The sequence below is a fragment of the Camponotus floridanus genome, unplaced genomic scaffold (genome assembly GCF_003227725.1).
Source record: "Camponotus floridanus strain SB8 unplaced genomic scaffold, Cflo_v7.5 scaffold11, whole genome shotgun sequence".
NCBI classification, from domain to species: Eukaryota; Metazoa; Arthropoda; class Insecta; order Hymenoptera; family Formicidae; genus Camponotus; species Camponotus floridanus.
The window spans coordinates 2,273,505-2,291,355 of NW_020229226.1; the positions used below are offsets into that span (position 1 = coordinate 2,273,505).

At 27.1% G+C, this 17,851-nt stretch overlaps 2 protein-coding genes across 2 annotated transcripts in view; both read right to left on the reverse strand.

Moving 5' to 3' along the window:
• The window catches only part of LOC105257239 (transmembrane protease serine 9), a 6,813-nt gene extending 183 nt beyond the window's left edge, over nucleotides 1–6,630 (reverse strand). The window contains exons 1-8 of the mRNA XM_025413994.1: nucleotides 6,438–6,630; nucleotides 5,669–5,966; nucleotides 4,589–4,889; nucleotides 4,094–4,269; nucleotides 1,420–1,589; nucleotides 849–1,134; nucleotides 112–418; nucleotides 1–27 (exon numbers count right to left, since the gene is read on the reverse strand). The exon at nucleotides 1–27 is cut by the window's left edge and continues 183 nt beyond it. Coding sequence (XP_025269779.1) covers nucleotides 1–27; nucleotides 112–418; nucleotides 849–1,134; nucleotides 1,420–1,589; nucleotides 4,094–4,269; nucleotides 4,589–4,889; nucleotides 5,669–5,966; nucleotides 6,438–6,480 — 1,608 coding nt within the window. The 5' untranslated portion in view covers nucleotides 6,481–6,630. The remainder of the gene's footprint in view (nucleotides 28–111; nucleotides 419–848; nucleotides 1,135–1,419; nucleotides 1,590–4,093; nucleotides 4,270–4,588; nucleotides 4,890–5,668; nucleotides 5,967–6,437) is intronic.
• A 737-nt stretch (nucleotides 6,631–7,367) lies between these two features.
• On the reverse strand, nucleotides 7,368–12,236 carry LOC105257240 (carboxypeptidase B). The gene is made up of 9 exons (XM_025413273.1): nucleotides 12,038–12,236; nucleotides 10,674–11,054; nucleotides 10,490–10,589; nucleotides 9,828–9,933; nucleotides 9,545–9,706; nucleotides 9,025–9,238; nucleotides 8,373–8,603; nucleotides 7,972–8,156; nucleotides 7,368–7,801 (listed from the first exon to the last, which is right to left on the reverse strand). Exons 1-9 carry the CDS (start codon nucleotides 12,211–12,213, stop codon nucleotides 7,626–7,628), a joined length of 1,731 nt encoding a protein of 576 aa, XP_025269058.1. The 5' UTR covers nucleotides 12,214–12,236; the 3' UTR covers nucleotides 7,368–7,625.
• Nucleotides 12,237–17,851: the final 5,615 nt, after the last annotated feature.

A 17,851-nucleotide genomic window follows, 5' to 3' on the forward strand; every position in this document is an offset into this window, starting at 1 on the left:
CGAGATTAAAGGTCCGCCAGAATCACCCTAAACAATATGTAATTGAAAATTTGATTAAAATTTCATACTTATAGTAGAGCAATAGTTTTTATATAAGTTTGTAATTCTTACGCTGCATGCAGAGATTCCGCCGGTAGTTGGTCCAGTACAGACATTGGTCTCATGGACGGGAGATGATCCTGTGAGGCGCTCAACATTGTCGTGACAAGTTTGAAGATCGAGGTAGTGCAAATCAATATGTTGAAGTTCGTTTGGCATGTTTGGAATCCAGCTTTCCGAAGTAGAGCCCCATCCGATAAGTATTGCATCTCCGGTCGGGATACTTCCAGGTTCTGGCAATGCGATGGGTTGTACTTCTTTTGTGAATACTAATGGAGTTTGAAGCTTGATCAAACCAATATCATATGGGCCGACATTACTGGAAATTAAAAGAAATATTGAAATCAATTTCAAAAATCTATATTAATTGGTACATATATAAAAATTCATAAACAATTGTGTTTAACAATTGTGTTTAACAAAATAACATATAATATTAACGAAGAATTATTATTTAATACATTATTGAGCAATGTTGTATGTGTAAAAAAAAGTTATAAATTTATTATATGCACTACTTTTCTTATTTTTAAATAAAAATTTTGATTAATGTAATCTATATATGCAATAAGAACTAGATACTTTCTACTTAGGAATTGCTATGTTTTATATATACATATATATTATCTCTATACGTATTATAAAAATATAAACAGACACTAAATTATTAAGCATTTGATAATACTGATTCGAATAAAAGTTAAGTGGCTTATTGATATAATTAATACTTATTGTTTAATTTTATTCACCCTTGATATTGTTCATGCACAAATGTCTGTGCAACTTGAGCTATTTGTTCGGTATCCTCAGTATCTTGAATGTTGTGCTTTCCAGCCTTGACAGTGAAGGAACTTGCTGCTTGAACGCAATGTGCTGCGGTTACGACCCACTGATTATTCAAGATGGATGCAGCGCAAAAATGACTATCATATTGCTGAAGAGAAGCAGTGAATGGATAATAATGTTTTGGAGCCTCGGAGCCTCCGACTATTTGTGGCGAGATTGGTGGTATTCGAAAACCGACATGAGGTCTTTCTGAAATTAGAATTAATGATAATTAAAACAAGATTTGCAAACAAAATCAATTATAATGCGTTAAAAAAGTCTTGTACAACAAAATTGAAGTAATTTATAATATGCGGGGTTAAACTGTTATTTTCTTTGTAGAATTATAAGATAATTTGGATACTTGTTTAAGAAATTTAATTTTATTAAAAAATAAAAGTTGTAAATTATTCTTATCAACTTTTTAAACAATTAACTAATTGATTCAATTTTACTTGTTATACTTATTATATATATCTAATGTAAAATACTTACGAAATACTGCCGGACTAGCGAAAGCTACCGTTAGGAAAGCAAAGAACACGATTGCTTTGGGAAACATCTTGTCGATTGATGCCAATCCAGTGAATTGGCTGCATTTTATGCTCATTTCGTTGAATATCTCTCTGAATGATAATCCATCGTAATCTCCGCAAATCCGTGAACTGTTAAAGATAAGAAAGATTTTGTTACAAACTCAAACTTTCCCTATAATTTTATTGATTATGTTGATTTAATCATTAAATGTTATCTCGAAGTAATTTAGACAAAGATAATTTAAACAATGTTATTGTTTTTAATACTTAATGTAGACAAAGTTAATTTACAAAATGCTGTTACTTTTACTATGTTACGCGTTTCAATTTAATAACATAACTTACATTTGCGATAAAGAAAGAATGATCTTTAATATCAAAACATCTGATACATATTATTTATTGTTGTTTTCATTATTATATTAACTCATTATTATATTAATTTTTTTTTAATTAGTTAATTTAATCAACTCTTTTTAAAAGAAAAAATAATTGAATTATTAAATGAAACAAAAAAATGTTAAAAATAAATGAAGAATTAAATATGAGATACATTTATTTTAATCTAATATTTATTTTATATTTTTGAAATAAATTATAATTAACAAGAAACAAGTATGACAATTATAGAAAATATTACTAGTAGATTTAATTTTTCTTTTGTTTTTAATTTGTTTCAAAATTATTTAAATCTTTGTCTATCATACAAATCATGCATCAAATCTGTTATGGAACAATGATAATAAAGCATCTTTTCAGATCTAATCAGCTACACTGCATTTCAATCATGATGGATCATTCAGTAGTTCAATGATTCGTATTATCATTATCTGATTATGATCAATCATTATCTTCCAATAAAATAAATAAAGAAAGCACGCGAAAAGTCAATAATCTCGTTTACGACAGTTTGAAATTGATTTATTTATCGAGATTAATAAAAATGTATTTTCCTGTTTTTAAATTTCAAATACACATTACGAAAGATTAAAAATATAATAATTATGGAAGGGATATTGTGCATAAAAGTCTGATAAATCTTTGTGCACATTATTTGTATATTGTCAGCTTAATGTTTGCTTTTTGCTGTTACTCTTCGCAGTAAGTAGAATTTTATACTTAAGATTTTACACTTCGTAAGAGAGGAATATAGACGATTAGAATTATAGACATTTTCTTGTTAGCAAAAGATTGTATAGAAGATTTACACTGTTACAATTAATTTTTTGCATTGTTATAGCATTGCGAATATAAATTTTATAATATGCTGTCTATATTATATTCCATTAAAAAAATAGAAATTGCCATTTCTTTCGCTTTTTTATTAGTTTAATATTTTATAATAGATGAAGATGCAGATAGAATATTGTTAGTTTTGAATTTAGTAAATTAAAATTAAAATTAAAATTAAAATTAAAATTATTAAAATTATTTTATATAATATGAATCTAATGATTTAATTTAATTTTTTATTAAAAAACAATAATAAAGTTTATTTATTATGCTTTCTTTCATTTACTTTGATGTGTTGTTATTTCGAGAGACATGAGAATCTGCTGTTGAATAAAAATCGCATTTGAAAATTCAAATATTGAAAGAGTTAATACTGTATGAATAATTTTATTAGCTTGTTTTAAATTTAATAAAAACTTTTTTAAGTTTACATGTTAAAAGATTGTCAATCATAGAAATTATGTACATTGAGACTGTCTTCAATATCGAGTGTCTCAGCCAAGTTTGATCATAATGTTGCTTTCGTTAGTGATTGAAATCAATGCATGATATGTTAGTTTTTTCCTCCGATAAAATATAAAATATAAATATTACTTAAAAAAATATTAGAGAATACTTAGTTTTTAAATTAGAATGCCTATTTAAAATATAAAGCCGATGATAAGCAATCAAAAATAATATAAATTTTATTTACTATTAAAAATACTTATATAAATAAAACTTTTATAAAAATTTAATTAGAAAAAAATAAGAGAAATATTGCTGAGAAGAATGGTTTTAAAAAGTTTTTAATACATTTAATTAAATAAGCATCATTTAAAAAATACTTATAAAAAAATCATTATAATAATTCTTTTAACCTTTGCACACACATACACACATATATATATATACATGATTTAATATAATGATAATTAATAAATAAAGTAAAACAGTTAAAACGCGTTTTTATAGCAAACGTATTTTGTAGCAAATTTTAAGTTCTATTAAATTCTAAACTGATATCATCTTATAAAATTAATAAAATTGTGCAATAATTAAATTGAAGTATCTTAAATATTTAATAGTACAGAAGTAAAAAATACAAAAGATTAGAAAATTTGGTGTGATTATTTTTTTTATTATCTTTTCATATTTATTAATAAGAGTTTTAAATAAAAAATATATAACAATCATGTATTGTAGCATTTATTTGTTTTTAATGTTCTCTTTATTGTGGAATGGAAACATGGAATACAGCGTCATTATTATCAGTATTTATTGGAAAATATTAACTATTTTCTTCTTCACAATTAAAAAAATTTGATTATTTTAATTTATACGAAAGTAGCGCACACAATAATGTCTTAAGTAATACAATTCTCACAAACAAGTAATCGATAGAAAAGACAAAAGCTATTTAATATAAATAATCATCGACATTAATAATATCGTTAATCCAATCAACGTAAGAAGCTACGCGGGTGTAGACAGAAGGAAGGCCTTTTATACCGCATGGATAAAAACCCCATGAAACAATACCGATTTGAACATAAGTATTGTTTTCTAATTGGACTAGTGGACCGCCAGAATCACCCTACAGAAAACAATGAAAAAGATTGTACAATTAATTTAAGAAAATATTTAATCTTTTAATTCTCTCTATTATATTTAGGAATAAAAGTTATAAATTATTTCATTTATGAAGTTATTTTGCAACATTTATAAATGAGGCTAATTTAGAAATTGTTTTAAGCTTTACAGAAGAGATTGACGAAATAATTGGCTAAATAGATAACATTAATGTTAATAATGTAAAATCGTAAAATAGCATTTTTTAATATGATAATTTAATTAAATGTAAAAGAAAAAGAAAGAGAGAATAAAAAAAGCAAAAATGTATTAATTTAACTTACAAAGCAAACGGATATTTCTTCAAAAGCAGTGCAGATTTGTGTATCATAGAATTTTGTTTTGATACTATTCGGAAGTTTTTTCAGACAAGATTGATTGTCCAACAATGGAACAGTAGCTTTTTGAAGAACTTCAGGAAGTTGCACGTTAAATATTTTTGAGACGGAACCCCATCCAGAAAGCACAGCATTTCCAGTTCGTATCTCGTTCCGTTGAGGTAAAGTGACAGCGGATACTCTCTTGTTGAAAATAAGGGGAGTTTTCAATTTCAAGAGAGCGATATCATATTGAGTAGAAAATTCTCTGAAAGAACACAATATGATTCACTTTAAAGTATTGCGATAATATCATGACTTCCAGACATGTCTATTATATTATCAGTTAGGAAAACACGGATACTGATTGCGAAAATTATGAAAAAGACGTGATGATACGTTGTCGCGTGACATGGATTACAGATTGCAAAATAGTTACAAAAAGTAATTAATTTTAAATTTCTTGAGAGATTTTGATTTCCATATATATTTGCTATATTAAAACCTTTTAAATAAATTGTAATCTTTTAGATGTAATTGATATTTAATTACGGCAAGTAATATTGCATTAATAAAATGATTTATAATAAGAAATCAATGAATTAATTTATAATTTTAAAAGAAATAAATACTATATTTGGATAAAAATTTTGCATAAATAATGATATTGATAATCTATTTTTAAATTTTATATCATAAACATCTTATATATAAATATTATACATATCTTATATATAAATTTATTATTATTAATTATAATTTATTATTTCTTTAGCTAAAATATACTTTTAAGTATTTTTGAAATCTTTTAGTTTGTAAGATTATAATTTTTTGTAATATTTACATCGCAAAAATTACAATATTAATAGTTTGGCAATTAATATAAATTTTGATTAGAAGATGGCTCTTGATTAAATTAAATAAAATTAATAGTTAGAAATATTAATTAGTAAAATTAATAGTTAGAAATTATGGAGAATAATGATATCTATTTTTAGAAATTATAGAGAATGTGATATCTTTATTTAAAAAGAAATAGAAACGTACCTCTTATATTGTGGATGAATGATGATTTTTTCGATTTCAACTTTTTGTTGAGTATCTTCATTTCTAAAAATATGATGCTTGCCAGCGAAGACTTTAAATTCCCTGACGAAATTAACACAGTGTGCGGCAGTCAAAACGTAATATTCGTTCAAAATTGAACCTCCACAGCTATGATGGAATGGAATATCAAGCGATTTATCTTCCGAGTGAATAGATATCTGATAAGGAAATTCACCCGGTGTAGCATCTTTACCGTCAGTGATTTTAGGTTTCAAACTGAAGGGACTGGCCAGACATGCTATAGACAATTTTAAAGAGAACTTTTAATAATAATATCTAGATGAGAACAATACTTTCATAAATCTTGAATATATTGATATTCAAGATGTGTCGATATTTCAATTATTTTGTAATGTTATTTTGATTTCAAAATATAATATTTTTTAGAAATAAATCCTCCTTTTAAAAATATAGTTTTCTAAGTATCTATCTTAAAATTACTTAGAAAACTTAAAATATTTTAAAAGAAAATATTTAAAATATTTTCTTTATATGTTGTTAAATATTTCTAAGTTAAATAATTTACATAAACTTTATAATTTAGAAAAAAATATTTGCGATATTTGTCCCATTTCATATATATATTACGATATTTATGTTAATTGGAAATTATAAGATATTAAGTTCTATTTTATTTTATTTCAATAGCTTTACAATTTATGAAAATGTAAATATTACAAGTAACACATTGAAAAAAATGCATACTTACTCTGGAACACCAGAATGACAATTGAAAGATATTGAATCAGCATTATCGATATATCAAGTGAATAAAAGGCGGATGCTCCTGAAAGCAGAGAAGGTACTTTTGTCGAATGACACTTACGGTTTATAAAGGACTGTCCCTTAAAGCAGAGAAGATACTTTGCGTTGAATAACACTGTTTACGGTTTATATACTACGAAATAACGCAATATCTCACGATAAGACATAAATGCGCATTTGGGTTCATTTATTTTGGATTCATCTTGATAATGCATTTTCTTGAGTGGATAGATAGCGTGTACTGACTATTGTCTTACGCTTCATTAATCTACAAATTCTTTTGTTATTAATTTATTTCTGTATTTATATTATAGTAGCATACACTAGAATCACTTTTATTTATAATATTATGTGCCTTATAATATATTATATGTATGTTAATTAAAATAACAAATATTAAAACAGTCCAGTATATTGTTTAAGTATAGCATAAAGCAATACTTATTTCATTATTTGTCTAAAAGAAGTATCAATATAATAAAACAATAGTATCAATATAGTATCAATATAATAAAACAATAGTAAAACAAATAATAAATAAATATATTCACATTACATTATATACATTACACACACATTCTCTCTCTCTTTCTCTCTCTTTCTTTCTCTCTCTCTCTTTCTGTTTACTTAATTTAAATATAAGTCTGTATACATGAAATACATGCTTCACTTAATTTACAAATAGAAATGTACAAAAATAAACATATCGAAGATAATACAAATTTTATAGTTTTAATGTATTAAATTAAAATAAAATTTTTATATATAATATAATTTTCAAGTATTTAATCCAATTATAATTTTCTAGGAATTAATTTAGGAACATAAATTCATATGTACATGCGTAAAGAATGAAAATTTGTTGATATTTCATGCATGTTTGTTAATAATATCAATAATGTCAATATGTTCCTATGATCTCAGTTAAGTAATAAATTTATCTCTCGTCGTCATTTTAACTATTATTTATTCTGATAACGATTCGAGTGTCGATTTCTCAATAATGCTCAAGAATGCCCTACTTTAGAATATTAATCTGCGCAGAAATACCAGTAATTATGCGCTTTATAAATGAATTAATCTGCTCTTTATCATTCGGAAAAAAATGTAAATTAATTCGATAAGAGCAATTTCACGTGTTACAGGTGACTAAGCGGGCGATTGCGCGAATTCCCGCCCAAATCTCACGCGCAGTCGGAACTATTTGAGTCGCTGGCAACAAGAATCCGTATGTTCCTCGATCACGTAGTTCTACTGTGTATGCGTATTTTATACCGGCTACCCCTTTGGCCCAGTCATCGGATGACCCTGCAGAGAGGATTCTTTGCGATAAATATTTCCACGATAAATGCTTTTTTAATATCGTTTTAATATCTGATCGTAGATTAGCACGTTATATCTTTCTTACGAGCACATAAATCGTATATTAAAATTGAAATAAATGATATGCTATAAATAATAGATAAAAATGTATCTACCAGAAATTGGATACATCAGATCTGTCACCGGTCCAAGTTGATAATGAGTGCCATGAACTTTTGCAATCGCGTTAATCGCCTTTTTCGCTACGTTTATCATATCGGAATAATCCGATGGTTTTGTACGTGTATGACTCCATGGTAGTAGCCACATTTGAGAATAAGAATGCAAAGTCAAATACATTCTGAAAATGTAAATATAATTAAAATACGTTTATATAAAATATTTTAAATATACTTTTAATAAAATAAAAAGTTTAGAAAAAGAAATAAAATGTAAAGTTGGAATAAAAAATGTAGAAAAATTAAATAAATTAAATAAATAAATATAATAAAATTAAATAAAATAAATAAAAATTAAATAAATTAAATAAATTAAATAAATATAGATAATTATATACCGAATATGTTGCTTATTTGCCAGAATGTAATCTGCCATAGCTTTCGTCTCTGGTTCGGAGAAGGCGAAGGGTCCTGAGTAAGTTTCGTGACAAGGGTCTGAACTAGCTCTCCCTTCCTTTTCCTCGCCCCAGTGATATGCAAAATTTCGATTTGGATCAACTCCTTCGCATTTAGTCCAAAACCACCTAGTATAGTGCGTTACAAACTGTAACAAATTGCTAGGTGTGTACCTAAAATAAAACTGTACATTTATATTTTATTTTACATTGTGGTATAAATAATTTTCCATAATTTTATCGTTATTTTCTATTATATAATAAAATAATTATATAATAAAATAATAAAATTTATAAAAGTGTTTTTAATTCAATATCGTAGTAATAGTCCACACATTCTCGTTTTTCTTTACCTAAGATCTCATCATATCTTATCATAATATAATTTATATAATGTTTCGTATATAATTTAATCTAAAGATTGATCTTTTAAAATCATATTAACGAATAATATGTTTCTTAATACACATCACATTCGAAAAATACAAATGTATATTAAACTTCAAAAAAATACATTCGTATGCGTTGCTTTAATTATTCGTTCGTACTAAAATACACAATCGCGATAAACAACAGAATTTTCTTTTTTCATTACCTACTATCTTCTTGACTTTCTACATGATTACTTCTAGTTTTTCGCCAAAAACGATCGCTGATATGACTATATTCGTAACCATCGGGATTGACAACGGGTAAGATCATCCAATCTGAATTATCCAACAATTTCGAGTAGGTCGAATTCCTCTCAACTAACTGGCTTAGTATGTAGGTCACCACGGCGCTACCGATCCATTCTCGTCCGTGCATACCTACGAATATAACGACAATTCATCGAAAAGATAATCTAACGGGACGAGATACGGTCAAGGCATGCAAATCTGATGTTACCGAAAACCGGTCAATCATAAATTTAATAAAAAAAGGGCACTTATGATAAAAGCTTTTACAGGAAAAGAAATCGCCAAAGAAGCGGCTAAATTATTGAAATATTCTTTTCGCAATATTTATATATCATGTACTATTTAATTATTTTTCAAATTCTATCTTAAATTTATATTTTTTATTTTTAGTTTTGTTTATGGAAAAAATGTTTGCCTCAAATAAAAAAAACTCACCGGCATCGATCCAAATCGCAGGTTTTCTTTCGCCATCTTTATTTAATCCCGTTGAAACCTTTGCCATTTTTATTGGTTGGCCTTCGTAACTGTGGCCGATGGTTATTAATTCAAGCATGTTAGGATACCTAAAAGCTAGATATTCTAAATAGCGCACGATATCTGTAAGAATATTAATATACTCAATATATATCAAACTAAGGACAATTGTTTAATTAACTAGATTATTCTCACTTAGATTAGTTTAATGCACCGTAAAAAATATATCTTGTAATAATCTTACCGCCGTATCGATGATAACGTTTCCATGTCATGCTATGACCTTGAGTAGTCACTAAATCTTCGCGTTGTTCTTTTGTCATTTTCGGATTTTGATATGATATTGCTTTCTATTAATTAAAGATTAAAGTTATTTTCAAGATCTGTAATTTATCATTCAATTCAACATATAAAATTAATTATTTCAATCAATTATGTCACATAGAGTACGATTTCTTTTCTTCATTTCTTTTAGCAATCATCAATCAATAGGCCGCATGAATAATGATTAACATATATAGTAATTTTTCACTTATAAAATAAATGATGATTCATTTATTACTATGACTTCTTTATGTCTTTGCGCATTGAATGAGAAGAATGAGAGAATGAGAGAAATCATGGAAATTATTATTATAAGTAAAGTGTGTTAGTATTATGCATGAACACCTGTTGTCATTAAAATTTCGGATTAAACCACATATAATGACGTACATAATTAATTTCGAAAGTTCTCATGGTTATTGATAATTTTAATTTTAATGTTTAACTAAATATAGTATTTTTTAATGTAAAAAATAATTGTTATTCAAAACAATTTTATTTATTTTGAAAATATTTAATATGTTTTGCGATAATATTTATATAAAGAAAAGAAGAATATGAAACATGCATATTTAATTTTACCTGAATATCCGATATTAACACTTTGAAATCCATTTTTTTATCTCTCAAATAGCTCTTAACGTCAGCTACAAGATCCGGTGCGACGATAATGTCGGAGGTCCTGAGAAATAAATATCGATATAAAAAAAAATATGTTAAGTAATTGATTATATTTTTTAAGAAAAAAAATCGTAAAGATGTGAACCTATTAAGATTTGGAAAGGACCAAAATTTGATGTCTTCTGGCTCAGCGTCTCTCAAATCACGCAAATCCGCAACATTATCTTCCGTATTAGGAAACACTCTGATTAATTGATAATTTCTATAATTTATTTTATTGACATTTGATCGCAAATTCTTCTTTTCAGTGCCAACAATGCTGCTCACAACTGTGCTAAGTCCATTTGCAACGACAGATAGCATGGTTTCAACTAGGCCAAATAGAGAGAAACCTCTGTCATAATCATCATCCTGGGATGATTCCCTGAGTGTCTGTTGAAAATAATTTGCTTCAATTTTTTCTTCTTTTCTATTTTTAGAATCCCAAATCGGTCGCACTTCTTGATTATTATTAATATTCTGGAAACTATATGTTGGTTATTTGTTACGTTTATAATATAAATACTTTTTATATTAAGTTTTTTTATATTTTTAAATATTTTAAAGTATTTTATGATATTTTCTAGAGATTAGAAAAGTAAACAAGTGTGTGTTATAATAAATATAAAATTGGTAAACGTTTTTAATTTTTAAATATATATACATTACTTGTTATAAATAAGTTGAAAATATTATATTAATATTAATGTTGCAAATATATTTACAAAGATATTCTGATTATACAGATTTATAAATGTGTTTATGACAATGTTAACAATTTATAGATCATTTGTATATTTTTTAAATGTCAAAAGCATTATTTATGCGCTTACATGAAATTTGCGTATACTTGGCATCAACTATACAAAGCTAGTAAAAAAACTTGAATATTCTTTCTGATTAACATATATGTACGGTCTACTTCTTTACAAGAGAAGGTAAATTAAGGCACGAATAAAAAAGAAAGCAAACAAAAGAATATATCTTATTCCGTTAATTAACGGAATAAAAACAAAATATAAGATTTAATAAATACAGATCATACAATTGTAACAATTAAAATAATTGTAACAAGTTAAAAGTAAAAATAGTACAATCGGTAATTATATTTTTATAAGAATAGAATTATAATTTGATATTCCTCAGATTCTTTTATAGAATTCGACAAATGTTAAAAGCTAATTAAAAAAAGCTGACTTTGAAATAAGAGTTATCGAATTGAGTATCTCTTTTGATCTAAAATATATTTATATGTGCTCAAAATTACATATAGTACATTTTTCGTTGAAAAATAAAATATATAACAAACGTTTCTTCTTTAACATCGCGTTATTTTTATAGTTATTTTAATAATCCTTCCGTGTACAAAATCTTATTGATATTTTGATATTTTTTTAAATATTAATGTACAATTCACAATTTCATCAAACTGTTCATCGCACAATTTCCTGATCAATTAATGACACCAACCCACTGTTTTTTTCATCAAGATTTCTATCCTTCTGGAAAATCTTCTCTTCCGAATAATCATATTTCGGATGTGTCACTGTATAACTATCGCGAGACGGACTACCGTTTACCGAATATGGCATAAATATTCCTGAAACTACGAGGATCACGTACAGGATCGAATCGATGTCGCTCATGATGTACTTCGATCGCGTCAAGATGCACGCTACAAAGTTCCCTCATTGACTGGCGTTGACTGCAGCTAGAACCAGTTGCTCGGCACTGATTCATGTAAAACACGTGGTTTCACTGTTCTGCCCCACGAGTCTGGCTTACGGGATTTCAACTTCGCGTTGGATGACATTTATTCTTTAGTCACACAGTAAATCAGAGGCTTCTGGGTTAATGAATGGAATATTGAAAGCGTTAGGATTGAATACATATGATTATAATCATCATATGTCAATGGAATTACAGGATTGGAATAAATCGTTGAATCGTTTAGCATGAAAACGCAAATTATTGATTTTGATAATATTATAGAGTTTGAAATAATATAGAAGAGAGAAAAAAGTAAATTTTAAAATTAATAATACATTTAATGGTATGTTTTTCGCGATGTATTATTAATACTAGTTTTCAGAGAGAAAATTCTCTCTCTTTCTCTCTCTCTCTCATAGCATAAATATTTATTTGAAAAATTGTCAATTTAAATTAATTTATTTAAGAATAACAATGTTTATGTATGATTATTATTATAAAATATTATTTTATTAACAAAAAAATCATATAATATTATTATAATTATCTGAAATTGCGCTATGCATAACTTAAAAAAATTATTTCTTTATTAACAAAATATTAATTTGTTTACTAATTAATACAGTAAACTAAAATTGGTTGATTATTCAAATATATTTCAGCAAATTTGTTTGGTGGAACAACACATAGTAGGTCAGTAAGTTAGCCGTTAGCAAAACACGTTTTCTGATATAAGCATACATATAAACAAAGTAACTGTACGTAATATTAAATCCACTTTTCTATATAATCACCATATGCAATTATCGTAATTAAAAATTGAAATGGTATTTAAAGAAAAAAATGATACAAAAGCTCCAACAAATTCTTTTTCTAAATCACGATTGCGATTAGTACTGAGAAATTTTTTTACTATGATTAATATAATTAAGATAATTAATGATTAATATAATTGATATAATTAATGACAATTAATTTATATAAATAATATGTAAATACATATATTGTCATGTTTTTGTCACAATATTTTACGTATTACGATATGTATTGTACATGTATACATACATATACAGGGTTGGGCAAAAGTCCGGAAACGGTCAAATATCTCGAAAAGGATCAACTATAGCGAAAAATTGTAAATAGCAAAGTTGTAGGGCTTAAAAAAATGTATCTAATGATGACTAAAAATTTTACTTTGAGTGGAGGACGAAGATCATATAAAAGTCAAATTGAATTTTTTAAATGGAACTGCCTACTTTTTATTGCATATTCTTGTAGCTTATCTCGAGAGCTTTCCAAAACACTATAATTAAGTACCTTTTTATTAAGTACTTTTTGAGTTATAAGGCTTGAAATAATTTCTTAATTTTACATAAACCATAAAATATCTAGTAAACCATTCATTTTTCGATTATCTTACCTTCATACTTTTATGTACAAAATAATGAGAGGAATCAATTGGTGTAAAGAAAACACATAGTTGTTGCATGGAATTGTTAATTGCAAATTACATATTTTTTCTTAGAAACAACTATGTGTTTTCTTTACACCAATTGATTCCTCTCATTATTTTGTACATAAAAGTATGAAGGTAAGATAATCGAAAAATGAATGGTTTACTAGATATTTTATGGTTTATGTAAAATTAAGAAATTATTTCAAGCCTTATAACTCAAAAAGTACTTAATAAAAAGGTACTTAATTATAGTGTTTTGGAAAGCTCTCGAGATAAGCTACAAGAATATGCAATAAAAAGTAGGCAGTTCCATTTAAAAAATTCAATTTGACTTTTATATGATCTTCGTCCTCCACTCAAAGTAAAATTTTTAGTCATCATTAGATACATTTTTTTAAGCCCTACAACTTTGCTATTTACAATTTTTCGCTATAGTTGATCCTTTTCGAGATATTTGACCGTTTCCGGACTTTTGCCCAACCCTGTATATACAATTGACATAAATACAATCTGAAAATATTAAAAATTAATACTTTTTAAATCTTATGTATAATTACGTAACTTTTGCTAATTAAATGTTTTTACAAAATAATCATAGGATGATGATTATATTTACGATTACGATTATTATTTACAATATATTATATAATTGAAAAAGATTGATAATTCTTAGGAAATGCAAGTTTACGCACTTGTTTCCCGATAATATGTAATGATAATGTAAAATATAAAAAAGTTTTTATACGATCTCGAAAAAGCTATCTTATTTTCTTTTTAAATACGGTTTGATTTACTCTAGTGATCAAAATGCGCAATTCTTATGCGCAAACATTAGGGGATTTGTGATCCTAGATCCATAAACTGTATATTTTAATATTGAGATAGGAAAGTCAAACTTGTGGAATCAACTAGTCGATACGAATCAAATAGAGCGTTATGATTGGTGCGGCAACTATGTTCGCCTTATCGAATGAAATTAGAGGGCGTTCGGGACATAATTTGAAACATGTGCATCTAGACATTCATGCATTGTGGTTCGGAATTGTGGCGCAACGCTTCGACGCTTCGATGCTTGTAAGTATAAATTGAGAAATAAAAATAACTTGTGTGACATTAAATTAAAAGAAATATGATTTTGCATTATTTTTCTAATCAATTGTCAGGAGGCACGTCCATTTATTTCGATTTTGACGTATATTTTCACAATTTAAGATTCAATCGGAGAGCTCGTTCTTTTGCGATGTGCGATCGATGACTACGCATGCGCGAGAAATTCATAGTTTTCCCTCCAATATTTTGTCGTTCAAAGTATTACAAGTATTTATCACGTATGAAAATTCTCCGAGGATCCTGATGTTTTTTGTCGCTAAATTTCGAAATTTTGGTAAGTCAATTAGTATATTATATATATGAAATATATTAAAATCTTAAAATCTTGACACAGAAGCAGTATAGTAGATTATACGTCAGCATATAAAGAGATATTAAACATTTTTCACTTTGCTAAGTTCATTATCGAAACTGCGCTACGCATTACAAATCTAAATACTTCAAAAATAACAAAAGATCATGTGCAGGATGTAATATAATTTGATCTTATCTGAAAATTGTTTGCCTTATATTTCTCGATGAGTTTATGAAATATGAAAAACGAGAATATTGAGAACAAAAACATAAGAATTTTTGCAAAAATCGTATTCCAATTTGCTGTGAAAAGTGTTTCACTTTGTTATATCCATGAATATTTTACTTATATATATCAAACATTTTATTTATTTTAAAAACTTAGATATATTAGTAATTTTTTTCATTTCTTAAACTAATAAATAACATAATAAGTTATGTTAGTGCTAAATAAACGCGTTATTAACAAGTCTGTAAAAAACATCTGTAAAAGGAAAATAAATAAGAAATAATTAACAAATATCAATTCAATAAAATTATATTCTTATTTACAAAATTGGCATTTAAAGATTCTTTTTTTTTGTTTAAATTTAATTGTAAATTTTATGTTTCAAAGTTAATTTTCTTCTAAAAATAAAAAAGTAATTACATATACACAAAATAAATTCTTTCATTTTTCTAAGATTATTATTGAATATATTAATATTAGAAAATTATATGCAATTCTTGTATTTTTTATATTTTTTTATTATAATAAAGACAATTGTATAAGATACGGTAATGTATTTGGATAATCCATTTGTATAATTTATTAGAAAATAATTTATTTAAGAAAGCGACGAATAAAAATAATAGCTTTCTGCTAAAAGAAGTTAGTGAAATAAATGTTGATATAGTTTGACACGTTGTGAAAATGAATAAAAATGCATTACATAAATGAATTTCAGAAATTGCAATACGATCGGTGACGAGTGAGTTTAATCCCTGTAAAATACAATATTCCTAAAATATTGGATAAATATTATTAACAGTTAATAATATTTATATAATATCCTAGGAATATTGTGTGCTTATAGGGATGAATCAGGATTTTCATAATAATTCAGATAATTTAAGTTTATTAAAATAAAAATTACAATAATGTTATCAAGAAAGATATTTAACTATCATGATATAATTGTGTGGATATGAATTAAATAATTATTTCTCAAAAATCTCTGAAGTTCTATAATATAACTTTTAATTTTGTATTTTAAATTAAATTATTATTTTAGACAGTAATAAGCCTGCGGTCGAGAAGACGCTCTGGATGCTTTAAAACATCATTCTATCTTTATTCTCATGGAATGTAGAACAAAGATAGAATGTTTCAAAGCATCCAGAGCGTCTTCCCGACCGCAGCCTAAGACAGTAATGGGAATGCGCAGAAACGAATGCGCACCGGTTCGGCCACCATGTTAGTACGTCATTGCTACGTCATCCGTGTGAATCGGAGTCATACGCAGTTACGCAGATCGTCGTACGTCCGCATTTTTCGCGTCTTTTAACCGTAAATAAAGGAATATCGCGAGTGAACGAGCGTGAAAGTGTCCAAGGATGATCGCATGACTATAATAATATGTCGATGGAAGTGCCTGACAGTGACTTTTGACAATATTCAGTGATGGCGTCATCGCGAAGGTCGAGCGAAGTCGCGTCGTGTTATTCGCGCTTTGGTGATGATCATCGGATGCGAGCGTGTATCGGGAGTGCCGAATAAAGTGTCGCGCGTTCGCGTTAATGATATCGTGTGAGTTTGTGTGCATCCAGATCGGAATGGGACATCCCGAGGCGAGCGAATGGAGCGGCCTGTGGAACAGCCGGTGAATGGTGAGTCGATTTGATTTATCATATTTGCGTGATAATTCGTACTCATTCGACGCTTATATAGCATGTCGCGATGTCCCGAATTACATTCGGGGCAAATTGACGCCGTATCATAATTCGAAGCGACGCGATACAATTCAAGTAAAGTCGATCGCGCGAAGATGGTTAGGCTAGAAGCGATTTGAAATTTATTTTGTACACGCGCGCAGTATAAGCAGTGCTTGCGCAGCCTATCTTGTAGGGATGCCAACTGTCAAACGATAATTTTTTCGACCTAACCTAACTTAACCTCTTAATGTCTTTAGATGTCGAATGAGTCGAATAAACATGAGCATGTGCTGCGTGGATTTTACCATGCTTTTAAAAATAATAGTTAATCATTAGTGTAACACATTTTATTACGTAGTATATTAATCGTATTAAATGTGCGATATACACATGTGATGTTACAGTTTTACACATTTTAATGAGGAGCATATAATATACTTGGTTAAGTTAAATTAAATTAATTAAAACAAGCTGCTGTGCTGATATATTTAATGTAATAGTATTAATTTGACGAATGTGCAGCTATTGAAATTAAATGATATTTGTGGACACATTTTGAAAGTAATCATGAGTATCGTATCTCATTTTAATTACATGCAACTAAAATACAAAATATTTATGTATTCCACATTAACGTTATTCATTACAAGTATTATATTACTTTTTTTATATCTCAATTGTATTCAACCACATTATTTCACCGATGAAGCTTTTCATATGTAGCAGACAATACAGTATCGTTACAGTGCATGGAATTTTACGCAGGTGATACATGGCACAAAAATAATTTGTTCTCAAGT

Excerpts from the sequence above, each read along its gene's own strand:
- LOC105257240 (XM_025413273.1), bottom strand. The coding sequence starts at position 12,213 with ATGAGCGACATCGATTCGATCCTGTACGTGATCCTCGTAGTTTCAGGA. Across the intron at positions 9,239-9,544 it reads TGCGATTTGGATCGATGCCG|GTATGCACGGACGAGAATGG; the intron begins GTGAGTTTTTTT and ends TTATATTCGTAG. Across the intron at positions 8,604-9,024 it reads GAAAGTCAAGAAGATAGTAG|GTACACACCTAGCAATTTGT; the intron begins GTAATGAAAAAA and ends GTTTTATTTTAG.